Here is a 17,439-nt window from a genome sequence, read left to right on the forward strand (position 1 = left end):
ACCTGTAGATGTGCCTCGTTCTTTTTAACCCCTCCTGTGTTGTATTCAGTGATATGGATATACCATAGATCACTTAACTGTCCCTCTGTTAGTGGACGTTTAGATTATTACCTGGTTTTTACTATTCTAAACAGTGCTGTGGTGAACACCCATTTCTGTATATGTTAGTGTACTTTCATTGACATATCTTTTTATTATTATTATTATTTTTTTTTTTCATAGAGCTGGGGTTTCACTGTGTTGACCCGGCTGGTCTCAAATCCCTGGCCTCAAGTGATCCTCCTGCCTCAGCCTCCCAAAATGCTGAGATTATAGGCATGATCCACCATGCCTGGCCAAGTATATATTTTAGATAAATTCTTAAAGTACAATTGCTGGGTCAAAGGATATAGACATGTCAATACATTTTTTTTTAAATCCATTTTATTTTTAAGACTTTTTTTAAGGTTAATACAGGCTTAGTATAAATAATAATTCCCATAGATATTGCTACCCTTCTTAGTTTAAGAAAACATTGCAGATTTTTTCTCCCTAGCATAGTTTATGACCAGAAAGTAAATTATACATTTCTAGAATGTTAGTGCAAGAGGAGACTTCAGTTCTTCTTGTCTGGGTCCCTTATGTTTTTTTTTTTCATTGAGATATAATTCATATTCAACATAAAATTTACCATTTTATGAGGTAGGAGGATTGCTTGAGGCTAGGAGTTCAAGACCAGCCTGGCAACACAGTGAGACCCCCATCTCTATTTAAAAAAAAAAAAAAATAGCCTGTAATCCCAGCACTTTGGGAGGCCAAGGCAGCCGGATCACGAGATCAGGAGTTTGAGACCAGCCCGACCAACATGGTGAAACCCTGTCTCTACTAAAAATACAAAAATTATCCAGGTATGGTGGCACGTGCCTGTAATCCCAGCTACTCAGGAGGCTGAGGCAAAAGAATCGCTTGAACCCAGGAGGTGGAGGTTGCAGTGAGCCAAGATCGCGCCATTGCACTCCAGCCTGGGCGACAGAGCGAGACTCTGTCTCAATAAATGAGTAGAGTAGAGTAGAATAGAATAGCTGGGCATGGTGGCACATGCCTATAGCCCTAGCTACTTGGGAGGCTGAATATGAGGCTGCAGTGAGCTATGATTGTGCCACAGCACTCCAGCCTAGGTGACAAAGCAAGACCCTGTCTCTTTTTTTTTTTTTTTTTTTTAAAAAAGAACCATTTCAAAGTGTATAAGTTGGTTTTTAGTGTATTCACTATGTTGTGCAACCATCACCACACTGTAATGCCAGAACATTTCCATCACTCCAAAAAGATGACGTGTACCTAATAGGTACAGCAATCAGTCCCAATTCCTCCTTTCTTCTCATCCCCTGACAACTACTTTTTACCTGTATGAATTAGCCTGTTTTGGACATTTCATACAAGTTGTATCAAACAATATGTAGCCTTTTATGACTTATTTCTTTTACTTAATGTTTTCCAGTTCCATCCATTTTGTAGTGTGTAATAGTACTTTATTCCTCTTTATGGATGAATAACATCCCATTGTTTTCTCTGTATCCATTTGTCAGTTGATAAATGGATAATTTGGATTGTTTCCATTTTTTGGATACTACAAATAAATCTGCAATGAACATTTGTGTACCAGTTTTTGTATGGATTTGTGTTTTCAGTTTTCCTGGCTATATACCTAGAAGTAGAATTGCTGCATCATATAGTAATTCTATATTCAACTTTTCTGAGGAACTTTCAAACTATTTTTCAAATCAGGTGTGCTATTTTACATTTCCACTAACAATGTATGAAAGTCTCAGTTACTCCACATTTTCACCAACACTTATTTTTTGTTCTTTTTTTTCTTTATAGATTCTTCTTCTAATTCTAGTTCTATTTCTACCACTGCTGCCGTTACTTCCTCCACTGAAGTCTTGAACCCCTGAAAGTCATACTTAAGGGTTGGAATCAACTTGTTCCAAACTCCTGTTAATATTGGTATTCCTCCCGTGAATCACAAATTTTTTAATGACATCTAGAATGGTGAATCATTTCCAGAAGGTTTTCCATTTACTTTGCCCATATGCATCAGAAGAATCACTATCTATGGCAGCCTTAATGAAATGTATTTCTTAAAAATAAGGCTTGAAAGTCAAAATAACTCCTTTATCCATGGGCTGCAGAATGGATGTTGTGTTAGCAGGCATGAAAACAGCATTAATTTCCTTGCATATCTTCAGAGCTCTTGGGTGACCAGATGCATTGTCAATGAACAGTAGTAATATTTTGAAGGAACCTTTTTTTCAGAGCAGTAGGTCTCAACAGGGACTTGAAATAGTCAGCAAAACATGCTGTAAACAGATGTGCAGTCACCCAGGCTTTGTTGTTCCACTTATAGGCACAGGCAGAGTTGGTTTAGCATAATTATTAAGGGCCCTAGGATTTTTCACAATGGTAAATGTTCATTGGTTTCAACTTAAAGTCACCAGCTGCATTAGCCCCTAACAGGAGAGCCAGACTGTCCTTTGAAGCTGTGAAGCCAGACTTCTCTCTAGCTGTGAAAGTCCTATGTATGGCATCTTCTTCCAATAAAAGGCTCTTTCATCTACATTGCAAATCTTTTCTTTAGTACAGCAACCTTCATCAGTGATCTCAGCTAGATCTTCTTCTCGCTTAGCACTAGCTTCTTTTTTCTTTTTTCGTTTTGAGATGGAGTCTCGCTCTGTCGCCCAGGCAGGAGTGTAGTGGCGCAATCTCGGCTCACTGCAACCTTCAATTCCCTGGTTAAAGCAATTATCCTGCCTCAGCCTCCTGAGTAGCTGGGATTACAGGCATGCGCCACCACGCCCAGCTAATTTTTGTATTTTAGTAGAGACAGGGTTTCACCATGTTGGCCAAGATGGTCTCGATCTCCTGACTTTGTGATCCACCCACCTCGGCCTCCCAAAGTGCTGAGATTACAGGCATGAGCCACCGCCCGCCTGGACTTTTTTTTTTTTTTTTTTTTTAATTTGAGACAGTCTCGCTCTGTTACCCAGGCTGGAGTGCAGTGGCGCAATCTCAACTCACTGCAACCTCCACCTCCGAAGTTCAAGTGATTCTTCTGCCTCAGCCTCCCTAGTAGCTGGGATTACAGGCATGCACCACCATGCCCGGCTAATTTTTGTATTTTTAGTAGAGACAAGGTTTTACCATGTTGGCCAGGCTGGTCTCAAACTCCTGAGCTCAGGTGATCCACCCACCTCGGCCTCCCAAAGTTCTAGGATTACAGGCGTGAGTCACCACACCCGGCCAGCACTAGCTTCTTTACCTTGTGCTGAGATGTTATAAAGACAGCCTGTTTCCTTAAGCCCTGAGAGCCAGCCTCTGCTAGCTTGAAACTTCTTCTGCAGCTTCCTCACCTCTCTCAGCCTTCATAGAATTAAAGAGAGTTAGGGCCTTGCTCTGAATTAGGATTAAGCTTTGGCTTACAGGAATGTTGTGGCTGGTTTGAGCATCTATCCAGACCATTAAAATTTTCTCCCTATCAGCAATAAGGTGGTTTTGCTTTCTTATCATTCACATATTCACTGAAGTGGCACTTCTAATTTCTTTCAAGAACATTTCCTTTGCATTTATAGTTTGGCTGTTTGGCACAAGAGGCCTAGCTTTCAGCCTGTCTCAGCCTCACTAAGCTTAATTGTTTCTAGCTTCTGAGTTAAAGTGAGAGACCTGTGAGTCTTCTTTTCACTTGAATACTTGGAGGCCATTGTAAAGTTGTTAACTGGTTTAATTCTAATATTGTTGGGTCTCAGAGAATAGGGAGGCCCAAGGAGAGAGAGAGAGAGACAGACAGACAGACATGGGGGACAGCCGGTTGGTGGAGCAGTCAAAATACCAACATTTAGAGATTAAGTTTGCCATCTTATAAGATGTGCCAGCCTGGGGTGTCCCAAAACAACAACAGGAACATCAAAAATCACTGATCAGAGATCACCATAACAGATACAATAATAATGAAAAAGTTTGAAAATATGGTGAGAATTACCAAAATGTGACACAGAGACACAAAGTGAGCACTTTCTGTTGGAAAAATGGTGCTGGACCTGCTCCACACAGGGTTGCCGTTAACCTTCCATTTGTAAAAAACCATGTTATCTGCAAAGGAGAACAAAATGAGATATGCCTGTATTTAGATCCTCTTTCTTTCAAGTATGTTAGACTTTTTGATGTACAAGTTTTGCACTTCTTTGCCTAAATTTATTCTTTTTTTTTTTTTTTTTTTTTTTTTGATGCTAATGTAAATGGAACTCTTTTTTTTTTGGTTGGTGAGGGGAACGGAGTTTCACTCTTTGTTTCCCAGGCTGGAGTGCAGTAGCGCGATCTTGGCTCACTGCAACCTCCGCCTCCCCGGTTCAAGCGATTCTCCTGTCTTAGCCTCCCGAGTAGCTGGGATTACAGGCACCCGCCACCATGCCCAGCTAATTTTTGTATTTTTAGTAGAGATGAGATTTCACCATGTTGGCCAGGTTGGTCTCAAACTCCTGACCTTAGGTGATCTGCCTGCCTTGGCCTCGCAAAGTGCTGGGATTACAGGCATGAGCCACCACACCTGGCTGGAACTTTTTCTTAATTTCATTTTCAGATTGTTCATTGGTAATATATAGAAAGAGAATTAATTTTTATATGTTGATCTTGTATACTACAGCTTTGAAGAAGTCATTTACAATCTCTAATAATTTGTTTTGTTGGCACTTAAGGGTTTTCTCTCTATAATATCATGTCATCTGCAAATGTAGTTGTACTTCTTTCTCTCTAATCTGGATGTCTTTTATTTCTTTTCTTGCCTAATTGCCCTGGCTAGAACCTCTAGTACATTGTTGAATAGAAATGGCAAGCGTAGACATCCTTGTCTTGGTCCTGACTTTAGGCAGAAGGCATCCAGTCTTCCAGTGTTTAGCATGTTAGTAGTAGGTTTTTCATAGGTGCCTCGCTTTATTAGGTTGGTGACGGTCTGTTCCTAGTCTGTTGAGTATTTTTATCCTGAAAGGGTGTTGGAGTTTATCAGATGCTCTTCTGCCCCCTTGATTTTACAGATGAAGTGGCAGGTCATATTTCCCTGCCCTTGGATGGGTGTGTTTCTGTTACCTTTCACACCAAGTTCCAGTCTTGACTGTGCCTAGCCTGGGGGGTCCCCACTGTGCATGTGGCACCTTGGTTGAGGTGCAGCTTGAAGTAGGCACCCCAGGGAAGTGTCACTCTCCTGCCTTTGCTCCCTCACCCCACTCACCGCACAGTGCTGGCCTTCTGTGGAGCTGAGGCATGGAGAGTGTGGGTCATAACCTTTCTGGTCATCTTCTGCTGAGAAAACAGGGAATATTTTCTGCTCTCTTTAATGATGCTGTTGTCCATTGTCCCCTGCTCCTGGCACGTGGGTGAAAAGGCAGCTGCTCTTATAACTGCCCTGTCCCGTTGCCCACTCTTTTTTTTTTTTTTTTTTCTGAGACAGAGTCCCATTCTCTCACCCAGGCTGGAGTGCAGTGATGTGATCTTGGCTAACTACAATCTCTGCCTTCTGGATTCAAGCGATTATCGTGCTTCAGCCTCCTGAGTAGCTGGAAGTATAGGTGCACGCCACCACGCCCGGCTAAATTTTGTATTTTTAGTAGAGATGGGGTTTTACCATGTTGGCCAAGATGGTCTCGATCTCTTGACCTCGTGATCTGCCCGTCTCAGCCTCCCAAAGTGATGGGATTACAGGCGTGAGCCACCACGCCCTCGTTGCACACATCTAAAGACACTACTTCGTGGGGCCTGCCGCAGGCACACTAAGCGCTGTTGATGGCAGTAAGTCTCCCAGCCCTGGAGCCTGTCACACCTGCCGGTCTGCCCCTGCCCTGCTTCATCTCTGGGAATGTGTGTGCCTGCATTCAGCCCTTCTGTAGCCAACTTTGGTTATCTCCAGATAAAGCTGTCTCCCTTTGAGCTCTCTGCAGAGCAGCTGTTTGAGAAAGTGCTTCTCTTGGCTTCCTGTTAGTAAGTGCTTGTTGGGTGGATGACCCCTCTGAGGGATCCAGCTGGGGCCAGGGAAAGATTCCTTGGCCTTTCAGTAGCTATAATTAATTCCAGTCATAGTAAAGAAATATCTGAATATGTGGCATAAAATGAAAACAATTTACTTTTTCCTCTCCTTCCTTTGGTCTATTTAGGAATTTAATTCAAGTCTAGGGGATTATTCACTTTAAGAACTATTTTAGGGAGTAAAAATCCCAGTGAAGTTCTTTCTCGTGTATTTTTGTTTTCATTCCTCATTGGTTTAAATAAAAACTGAGATCACCTTGTCCTATGGAGGTGGACCTGTCTGTTTTTCTTGCCATACCTGAGACCATCAGAAATGGCATTGCAAGGGCAGGAGGTCCTAAAAGGGAAGTTCTTAACTCTTCTTTTTGCCATCAGTTTGTCCTCTTTTTCTTTGCAGGTTGTGTCAACGCTGCTCATAAATATAATCCCAGAGGACCACATCCCACTGAACTTATCTGGAAAGGCGAAAATCACTGGGAAAGCCTGGGTGAAGGAAACTCCTCGGTCCATTCCTGGCTTTAACCCTGACTCAATGTGCGAGTCCCAGGTATGGCTGTCCAGCTGTGTGGAGTGGAGACTTCTAGTGCCGGGGTTAGACAGATTGATTTAAAACGGAGACATAAATGGAGGCACATTCACAGAAGCAGGTACTGTGCCTCAGAAGAGAAGGCATTGTGCCTGAGTTGGTGTCAGCTTTTGTTTTGGAAAGGTTCAGGGTTGATCTCCAGCATTTGACCCTCAGTATAAAACTCACAAGCAGTTTAGGAAGGCTTCTCCTGCAAAAAGGCTGAAATTGATTATGCAAAGCTTGGCAATGCGGAGTCCTGTTTTCCCGCAAGACTGCTGAGTGGCTTCAGATAATCAAACTGGTGTAAGGCTCCACACCCCGAACTCTGAGCCTTAGGAACCAGGCCACAAAAGGGCAGGCCCAGGGCAGAGAGAGCTGTCCACACTGAATATTTCCAAGGCCTCTGCGTGTTCCCAGTGGAGAAGTCTTTCCAGGTCCCCAGTGCACAACGCATTATCACAGAGTCTTAATGGACAGTCCATTCACCCCTGAAACTGCCAGGTTTCTTTTCCTTTATAGACCATATGCTTCATGGGTGCTACATTACGCAGCTGGAAATGCTTTTCTGTTCATTAGCTTCTAGTGCTTTAACCCAGCTTTGAGAAAGTACACATTCAGGCCTTAGAGGATGTTAGGAAGATTTTGTTGTTACTCCCAGGATTCAAGGGAGGAAGTATCTAGGCCAGAGGCACAGTTACGAGGTTAAAACTCACCGCTTCAGGAAGACCTTGTGACTAGAAGCTCCCATGTCCGGTCACAGGTCTTTGTCAAGGATACTTGACCTCAAGTCAGCGTGGGTGGGTGTGGGGAGTAGGGGATATAAAACAGATGGAGAGAAAGAGTGTGAGTGTGTGTGTAGGTCTATGTGGTATAGTCCCTGAAGGGAAGAAAAAAAACTGCTGGTCTGTATATGCTTGCCTCTGTTATATTAAAAAATAATAATAATATATATAGAGAGAAAATACTAGTTTCACATATGCCCTACTTTTTTCCATGAAGGATTCTAGGCGGGTCACAGTAGAGGGACTTGCACAACGAGGGTCACACACGGAGTAGAGGGTGGGTGGCTCCCACAGGAGGCATCACCCGCAGCCCGGCATTGGTGGCCTTGCCCTCCGCAGGTGATCATCAGGGAAGGGGAGCTGCTCTGCGGAGTGCTGGACAAGGCGCACTACGGGAGCTCCGCCTACGGCCTGGTCCACTGCTGCTATGAGATCTATGGAGGCGAGACCAGCGGCAAGGTTCTAACCTGCCTGGCCCGCCTCTTCACTGCCTACCTGCAGCTCTACAGAGGCTTCACCTTGGGTAAGTGCCGGGCTTGCTGCCCTGGGGCAGTGACCCATCAGCGCAGCCGCCTGGCCATCTCCCGGGCCCAGGACAGAGAGAACCATCCACACTGAAGATTTCCAAGGCTTCTGTGTCTTCCCAGTGGAGAAGTCTTCCCAGGTCCCCAGTGCACCACGCTTTATTACAGGTCTTAACAGATAGTCCATTCACCCCCAAAACTGCCAGGTTTCTTTTCCTTTGTAGACCGTATGCTTCATGTGTGCTACATTACGCAGCTAGAAATTCTTTTCTGTGTTCTCTCAGGGGAAGGAGCTGGGAAGCAACCAGGCTCCTCCTACAAAGGTGCCCTCACTTGGCCACCCCTCTCCTCCACAGCCAGTGCTTATTCCCCTTCACAGTGCAGAATGGCACCCTCATGCCCATTTCCATTCTGTTCCTTTCCTGACCCCTCCCGTTACAGGTTTCTGTCCTCGGACTGATTGCTCATACTCTTACAACCCCATTCCCTGCTACACAAGTGCCCTTTCAGAATTCTCAGGGCCCATCCCACTCCACAGAGGGGCTTCCCTGTTGTCAGAACTGCCCACTGCTGGCCAGGTGCAGTGGCTCACACCTGTAATCCCAGCACTTTGGGAGGCCAAGGTGGGTGGATCACTTGAGCCCAGGAGTTCGAGACCAGCCTGGCCAACATGGAGAAACCCCGTCTCTACTAAAAATACAAAAATTAGCCAGGTGTCGTGGCAAGCACCTGTAATCCCAGCTACTCAGGAGGCTGAGGCGGGAGAATTGCTTGAACCCCGGAGGCAGAGGTTGCAGTGAGCTGAGATTGCGCCATTGCACTCCAGCCTGGCTGATGGAGCAAAAGAACTGCCCACGCCTTCCCACTGTAGTGGGGCCATCAGCGCTCTTGGAAACACTATGCTGGGCAAACCTGTCGGGGTGATCCTAAGACAGAGGAACTACCTTGTTTGCACCCCAGAAATGAAATGAGTGCACGCTGTTTTAGGAAAATGGCTTTGATAAAGAGGCTTCACCTTGGGTGAGTGCTGGGCTCACTGCTCTGGGGCTCCCCTGAAGCAGTCACCTGGCCCCTTTTAGTGTGGGCTTGAGATCAGATCTGTCCAAAGGCTCAGCCCCTGGCCAGGCTTATGGAGGACACTGCACCTCCATGTACACAGAGCAGGGTCCAGCCCTTCCACGCTGTTCGCGTTAGGGGGATGCGAGATGCTGCGTGTCAGGCATGCACCACAGTGTGCGTAGGCGTCGTCTGGTTCATGGTGGAAGTAAGGCTTCTCTGCTTCACAGACCCACTCGTGTGCAGACAGAGTGGGAGTCTCAGCGTAGGGCCTGTGGACCTGCACCTGCTGCAGCTGGAGTTTGTTCATTGGCCCACAATGGGGCCTGCATTATACATTTTATTCTATTTTAATTGTATCATATATTTAATTATGGAAAGGTTAAGAAAAAAAAAGCATACATGAAGATAATTTAAAATCACCCAGCATGCATTTGTCAGAGATAACCACTAATAGTAATTTGATGTTTGTTTTTCTAGACTTTTCTAGTACAAATACATTTGGAAAAAGTGGGATCCTACGCTACATACTCTACTTCCCTTACCCACCCACCCACCAAATGTCCAAATGTATTTATAAATGTCCTTTGGGATCAGCTAATACAAACCTACATCCTCATGTCTGGTAATTACAGATTATTCCATTCTTATGGATATATCATAGTTTATTTAACCAGTTCCTATAATTAAACATTTAGGCTGCATCCAGATTTTCACATTATTGCTGGGATGAGCATCCTTGAACAAACATCTTGGCTTATATGTCCCATTATTTTACCAGGATAAGGATTATAAGTTAAGTCTGTTTGGCAGCTGAAACTCACCTTCCCCCATCTTAATTCCACTAAGAGACCTGAGTCACTTCTGGGGACATCTGTGTCCAAGGTCACCCACTTCCAGTTGGGAACCAGACTAGAGTCCCTTCCAGGATAACCAAAGAAAGTGAAGCATGATGACTACACCTCATGAAATGTATATTTCAATTTCAAATGGTGACCTAGAATAAGCACAAGGATTTCTGCTAACTGGAAAAAATCAGAGCGCTTTTAAAACGAAAATAGAGGAAGATCCCACACCCAGCTCATGATGAGGAACAAACTTAACAAAGGTGCCAGGCTTTAGCTCTGATTAGTGCATGGTACAAAGAGCAGTTGGTCCCTTGAGTGTGAAGATGATCCAGAGGCTCAGGGCTGCAAGAGGAAGCAGGGCCAAGCTGGGAGTGGGGCTACGAGGGGTAACAGGCGAGAGATTGACTTCACTCCAGCCCGTCTCAGCTAGCGGGGTCCATAAAGGGCACAGCTAGATGGCCTGGAGCTGACCCCATGGGAATGCCCATTTTCATCGTGTGGCCTGCTTACGGAGGAACTGTTTCTTTCCCCTTCTGTTCACACATGTTCTTAGAAGCCCTCCAGGACCTTGCATTGGGAATTCAAAATATTTCAGCCCCATCTTTTGAACAGTACACCTGCTGTTTTCTTTCCCACTCAGATCTTGGCTGAGGGACTTTTGAGTCCAGTAGCACTTACAGTTACAGAAAAGAACTAGTTTTGGCCAGGTGCAGTGGCTCACTCCTGTAATCCCAGCACTTTGGGAGGCGGAGGCAGGTGGATCATGAGGTCAAGAGATTGACACCATCCTGGCCAACATGGCGAAACCCTGTCTCTACTAAAAATACAAAAATTAGCTGGGCATGGCGGCGTGCGCCTGTAGTCCCGGCTACTGGAGAGGCTGAGGCAGGAGAATCACTTGAACCTGGGAGGCAGAGGTTGCAGTGAGCCGAGATCACGCCACTGCATTCCAGCCTGGGCAACAGAGCAAGACTCCGTCTCAAAAAACAAACAAACAAAAAACACTAGTTTGATCAAGCGTTGATGTGGAAAGACCTACTGCTGCCCAGGATGAGGAATTCCTCAACCCTTTGAGCCAGAAGGGCAGGCTTCACTGAGGTGACCCCGGCTGTCATCCTCCTGAAGCAATGCTGAGGGACCTGCGGTGGTGGTCCTTGTCACCCAGGCTTGGGTGTGTCTGTGCGTGTGCCTACATAGGTATACTCAGCTATGTAGGGTGGCCCCTGTGACATGTGACTTCTGGGACCCCAGACTGAGATGTTCTCTCTCTCTCTCTCTTTTCCCTGAGCTTATCTTTTCATCCAAAACCTCTTCTTCACCTTCAGCCTGTTCATCCAATACATATCTATGGAGTGGAGATAGGATAGCTCGTGGCTAAGAACATGAATTTGGGACCTGGGCCTGGGTTTACTTTCTACCCATACAACCACGGGAAAGTAGCCCAATTTTGAGCCTGAGTTTTGTCATTTGTAAAATGGGGATTATAAGGTTTGGGCTCTGGTAAGCACCTAAGAGATGGTGGCAATCTGTTAATAATGATGTTAATATCATCTTCATTACTCAGGTATTTCCTGCATCTGTGGCACTGGGCTCTGTGCTCTGGCCTTACTGAGTTTAGTCTGGTGGGAGAAACCAGGCCTGAGGTCCCCTACAAGCTTGTCTGTTTCACTTCACAGGCGTGGAAGACATTTTGGTGAAGCCAAAGGCAGACGTCAGGAGGCAACGTATCATTGAAGAATCCACCCACTGCGGGCCCCAGGTAAGGAGGGACTTCGAGGCTGTGGCCTGCCCTACAGGGGTGAAGTGTGTGCCAAGTCAAAACCCACACCCTCCTCGTTTGGCCTCAGCCTCTGATGTGTTTCTGTTCTCATTCTAGGCTGTCAGGGCTGCATTAAACCTGCCAGAAGCCGCATCGTATGATGAGGTCCGAGGAAAATGGCAGGATGCCCATCTGGGCAGGGACCAGAGGGATTTTAACATGATTGATCTGAAGTTCAAGGAGGAAGTGAACCATTACAGCAATGAGATTAACAAGGTTAGCCCAGCATTTCATACATTTATCCCCACCACTATGAATGCTGATTTTTTTTTTTTAATTACAATTTGATTCTCGCCCGGGCCCTGCGGAGCACTTCAGCTGTTTAACAGCTGACTAGGTGAGACATGAGGTGGGATGGGTAGAACTCGTTGTTTTGAAGGGCCCAGGGCTTTGTTCCCTCCCCCAGTTAGGATCTATACAGGCCTCGGAATAGTACCAAGAGAGAATTCTTTGTGCTGTTTTTATTTTGGGGTGACTGCATTAAAGGGGCTGAATGGGGCCACCAGGGGTGAATAAGTAGGGTGAGGGACCCAGATCGCCCCTGCTGCTTGTGCAGCAGAGCCAGGAGTGAAGGCTCAGGTTCCAGTCCTGGCTCTGCCTTGAACTTGCTGTGTGACCTTGGGCACGTGAGATAACCAGTCCCTGCCTTGGTTTCCTCACCTGGAAGTGGGGCTGTGAGGGGCACCACCTCACAGGGCTGCAGAGAGGCTTCAGGAGCTACTAGTACACAATGCCAAGACAGTTCCTGGGCAGTTGAGAAAGGAGAGGGAAATCTCTGCATGAGCTGAAACTACAGCCTGCTTTTCTCTGCCTTTCTGCCCCAGAGCCAGGGTTCTCCATCCTGCTGCTTGGAGGAGCTAGCCTGGCCCTCACCCTGCCTCCTGGGCCCTGGGGCCCAGCCTGAGGAGTGGGGAGGAGGAGGCAATGCTAACGCTCATCAAAAGTCAAAGTTCGTCTGTAGTGCTCTCTTGCCTGGCTTTTAGCATCCCTTAGGCTGCTGAGAAGACCGACCTCTCATGGGGACAGGTTCCATCCTTGAGGGGTTTTGTTGACAGGAGCTTTCCCAGCACCTCCCTGAGAACCAGGAAGCTCAGCTTCTAGGGCTGACTGGGGATGCTAGGAGTAGGGAAGTTGTCTTCAGATGCATCTCAGAATGGTTTCTTGTCCGTCCAGTTGCCCTCTTCCCACCACCTCCACCCACCCAGGCTCTGCCTCTCCTGTGTTGGGCTGAGTTTGTGGAATTCCAGGCACAGGCTAGAAGCCCCAGACTCACAGCCCCCTTCCCAGCATCTCCCCAGGATCCCCCTGAAGGGGCATGCTTGGTTCTGCTGGCTCTTGAGCCAAGATAGAGCTTCCTACATGGGGCTTGGGTGGCATGTTCATAAATGTGACATGATGCGGATGTTGGTATTCACGCTGGGAGAGGACCCAGGCCAGGCTCTGCTGGGTGAATCAAGGGCATCACCTTAAATTTTATTCTTCTCCAGCTTCTTTTTAGAATCACGAACTGGATCTGCCAGGCCCTCTGCTTCTCCTTTTCCTTCTCCCTTTTTGCTGCTCTTTGGCCAATGAATGAAACCTCGGGGATCCTGGCAGAGGAAGTCCAGCGAGTGCAGGGCAGGGAGCACCTGTTTGACCTCTCAGGGGTTCCAGGGAAGGATTAATGCCAAATGAGGCTTTCTCTTACCTCGAGTGGGATTTGGTACTTAGTTCTGAATAAATATTCTGGCTGTATTGCTTCTGCCTCCTGGATTTACATCCTGATTCTGGGATTTTTAAAGGGGGTGAAGTCACTGACCACTGTGCTGATTTAATCTGCAGGCATGCATGCCTTTTGGCCTACACAGACAGTTCCCAGAGAACAGCCTGCAGATGATGGTGCAGTCAGGAGCCAAAGGTTCAACTGTGAACACGATGCAGGTATGTGCAGAGGCGGGTTGGCAGCTTTACAGGTGTCAGCAAAGGCGGGTGGGGGATAGCAGGAGGTGGTTTCAGTTTGTTCCCTATAAAACGTGGCAAGTACTGAAAAAGAGAAAAGCATGTAGAAATCACTACAGGAATTAACCACTGTTAACATGCCAATGTTAAAGGCAGATGTAGTTATGAATATGCAGATGGGATATGTATAACATAGATATATATTATAAATTTATAAACTGTACTATTGCATATATTCACATTATATAGATACATTATGTATACTCACACAATTTTCATGTAATTTTGCATGATCTTTTCTTTCTTTCTTTTTTTTTTTTTTTTTTGAGATGGAGTCTTGCTCTGTCACCGGGCTGGAGCGCAGTGGCACAATCTTGGCTCACTGCAACCTCCACCTCCCAGGTTCCAGAGATTCTCCTGCCTCTCGGGACTACAGGCACGCGCAACCATGCCTGGCTAATTTTTGTATTTTTAGTAGAGACGGGGTTTCACCATGTTGACCAGGATGGTCTCAATCTCTTGACCTCGTGATCTGCCCTCCTCGACCTCCCAAAGTGCTGGGATTACAGGCATGAGCCACCGCGCCTGGCCGATCTTTTCATAATATTAAATTATAAACATAAACATTGTCCTAGAGATTTCTTAACCTTAAACCTTGATGACCTTGAGAGGTTCTAAAGGCCCACCCCATTGTCTGTTGAGTGTGACAACAGAAAGGCCGAAAGCCGTTAGGAAATCCCCTGACTACATCGACACCTAGATATACTGCTCTCCTCCAACATGCCAAGAGTATTAACAGGCAGCTTTCTAAGCAAACAGCTCAATAGCTTGAGTTCCCATTTTTTTTGTTGTTGTTGTGTTTTGTTTTGTTTTTAATTGAAAATAAGACAGTCTCCCTGTATTGCCCAGGGTGGTCTCAAACTTCTGGGCTCAAGGGATCCTCCTGCCTCAGCCCCGCAAAGTGCTAAGATTATAGATGTGAGCCACCACACCCGGCCCTGAGTTCCCTTTTGGCTCTAGAATGTGAGGATTGCAGTAAATGGCTGTTTCCTCCAGGCCTCTCTTTCCCCATCAGGATCCTCCAGTCCCTTACAGGTATAACATGAGATGGTTCTGAGACATGGCTCTTTTTATAGATAGCACCCATTTTCAACTGACCCCAAATGTGAAAATCCAGATCAGTCAACCAAAGGAAGGTATTTTTTTTTTCTGAAAATGAAAGCTTCCTGGTGTGTTTAGAAATGTAGGTTAGCCTTCAAGAACTCGGTTTCCATGCAGCTTTTCTTCAAGGTCAGATTATACTTTCCCTGCTGAGACAAAGCACTGTTAAACACACATGTGGATCTTCAGTTTCCTGTGGGTTTCCTGTCCTCCAGATCTCGTGCCTGCTGGGCCAGATTGAATTGGAAGGTCGGAGACCCCCGCTGATGGCGTCTGGCAAGTCACTGCCCTGCTTTGAGCCTTATGAGTTCACCCCCAGGGCTGGTGGCTTTGTCACTGGCAGATTCCTCACCGGCATCAAACCTCCTGTATGTATTTTGGTTTTTCCATTTAGCTTTTTCCCTCATTTCTAGGCTTAATTGTAGGTGAACTATGACTGCCCTACAGGGTAGGGCAGAAGACACTGGGGGCTACTGTAGCTGTCGAGGTCAAAAAGTCCTAGGAGATCAGGGAAGGGAGTGGCCTGTCTGGTCAGGAAAGGCTGCTGGAGGTGTTGGCCTGAGCCCTTCCAGAAGCGCACTGTCCTCACTGTCACCTTTGGGACCTGGGTCCCATTCTCTGCAGGAGTTCTTCTTCCACTGCATGGCAGGACGAGAGGGCCTGGTCGACACTGCTGTGAAAACCAGCCGCTCAGGCTATCTCCAAAGGTAAAATGTATCTGCCGTGCCCCTTGAGGTAGGGTGCCAGGGCCCTTCCTCCCATCGTCTTTCACATTATATCAACAGCTCATTTAAGATTGGTTGGATGAAAAATCTTTTGGAAAGTTTCCATGAATGGCCTGAGACAGAAAGCAGCAAACACTCTTCCCCTTCGCAGGATCGGTAGAGCATGAGCTCAGAGGCTTATACAAAGGGCTCTGTGTTCTGAGGGTCTGCCATTCTCTGGGGGAAGCTATGGCTATGGGAGAAGGTCCTGGGCAGTGGCAAGCTTGTCTTGCTTCCTAGAAGGCTCAGCTGCCGAGACAGTAGTGACTAGCATTGAGCTCTGTCCCCACAGCTTGGGGTGGAGGGACAGTGACTCCTGGGAAGCCCCCTGTTAGGGTGGCAGGAGGGGAAACCTAGGTAGAGTGTCAGGAGAGGTAAGCAAAGGGGCTAGGACCAGGGCAGAGAGCAGAAGTTGCGATAAAACTGAGGAGAAAGGCCGCCAGCGGAGGGATTCACATCAGCATTTGGTTCCCACTACCCCTTAGTGTCCTTGGCAATCCCTGGGCTCACCAAGTTTGAGAATCCTTGACAGCTCCCCTGCTTCTCCCGCCTTGTGGTTCTAAGGACACTGGTCTCTGGGGAGCTCTGCATTGCAGGAGAGTGTAGGGGCAGGCAGTCATCTCAGCAGCTGGGGCTAGATGGGAGCCCAGGTCTAGGGGTGGCAGCCAAGCCTCTCAGTAACATGGCTGCAGCCTCTTCCTCCTAGAAAACCATCAGGAAATGCAGCCCCTGGCTGGGGGACACTGGAGCAAGCCCAGACCCCGGGGCATTGGATCCAGCCTGTTCTGAAGTCTTGTTTGCCTGCAGAACAGCAGCCCCCCTTTCCCTTCCCTCCACTGCCCCCAACCCTCATCAGAGGCTGCCCTGGGAAGGTGATGGGCCGGCGGGGACTGAGCCGATGGTGTGCTTACAGGTGCATCATCAAGCACCTGGAGGGGCTGGTCGTGCAGTATGATCTCACGGTCCGTGACAGCGACGGCAGTGTGGTGCAGTTCCTGTATGGGGAGGATGGCCTGGACATCCCCAAGACACAGTTCCTGCAGCCCAAGCAGTTCCCCTTCCTGGCCAGCAACTACGAGGTAGTGTGCTAGACCCCGGAGCCTGGGGGCCGAGCAGTGGGCCTCCCCTACTGAGGTTAGAGACCTGGAATGCGCTGAGCTTTGCAACCCAGTCCAAGTGGCCGTTGAAAAGTAGAGTGAGAAGGGTTTATAAGACACCAGTCAATGCCCTGAAACACTTGACAATTTCAAAGCCTGTGAACTTTCATCACCTGAGGTGGCTGGAGGGCACAAGCACCTCTGGAATAATACCTACTCTTTGGGGCATTTGCCGTGTGCTGGGCCCTCAGCTAAAGCACACTATCAATACTATCCGTTTTCCTCCTCACTGCAACCCAGGGAAGTAGGCATTACTCTGCCCATTTTGCAGCTGAGGTAACTGAGTATCAAAACATAAGTAAACAGTCGGTGAGTGGCGGAGCCAGCATTTGAACATGGGCCCATCAGACACAAACTCATGATTTTCATTGTATACCTTATTGCCCTTGTAGTGACCATCACTGTGGACTGGGCAGTCACCCCACTTGGCAGATAGGGAAACTGAAACCGATGTGACCTGCCCAAGGTCATCGAGCTGATGATAGAATTGAGGGTTGTGCTCTGGTGCTGAGTCCTTTCCATCCTGGTTCCTATCCCCGAGCTTGGCCATCACTCTTCCCCTCTTCCTTTCTTCCCAGAAACTCCCTTGTGCTCCTGGAGGGGCTCTGAGTGTGCTGCTTTCTTTCTTGTGTCTCCCTCTGCTCCCAAGACCATTGGTTCCCAAATCTGGTTTGCACAAAGTGAGGGCCCTGATTAACAATGGATGCTCAGCCTCTCTGAGAGTGGGTGCTCGGCCCCATCATGAGGGCTTCACACCAGCCACCTGGGTCCCCT

General features: G+C 47.2%; 1 protein-coding gene across 1 annotated transcript in view; it reads left to right on the top strand.

Moving 5' to 3' along the window:
- POLR1A (RNA polymerase I subunit A) overlaps positions 1-17,439 on the top strand; it is an 89,446-nt gene that overhangs the window by 49,755 nt on the left and 22,252 nt on the right. Inside the window, exons 15-22 of the mRNA XM_054473690.2 lie at positions 6,446-6,595; positions 7,738-7,921; positions 11,503-11,585; positions 11,703-11,861; positions 13,467-13,565; positions 14,960-15,112; positions 15,369-15,451; positions 16,422-16,587. Coding sequence (XP_054329665.1) covers positions 6,446-6,595; positions 7,738-7,921; positions 11,503-11,585; positions 11,703-11,861; positions 13,467-13,565; positions 14,960-15,112; positions 15,369-15,451; positions 16,422-16,587 — 1,077 coding nt within the window. The remainder of the gene's footprint in view (positions 1-6,445; positions 6,596-7,737; positions 7,922-11,502; positions 11,586-11,702; positions 11,862-13,466; positions 13,566-14,959; positions 15,113-15,368; positions 15,452-16,421; positions 16,588-17,439) is intronic.

The sequence above is a fragment of the Pongo pygmaeus genome, chromosome 12 (genome assembly GCF_028885625.2).
Source record: "Pongo pygmaeus isolate AG05252 chromosome 12, NHGRI_mPonPyg2-v2.0_pri, whole genome shotgun sequence".
NCBI classification, from domain to species: domain Eukaryota; kingdom Metazoa; phylum Chordata; class Mammalia; order Primates; family Hominidae; genus Pongo; species Pongo pygmaeus.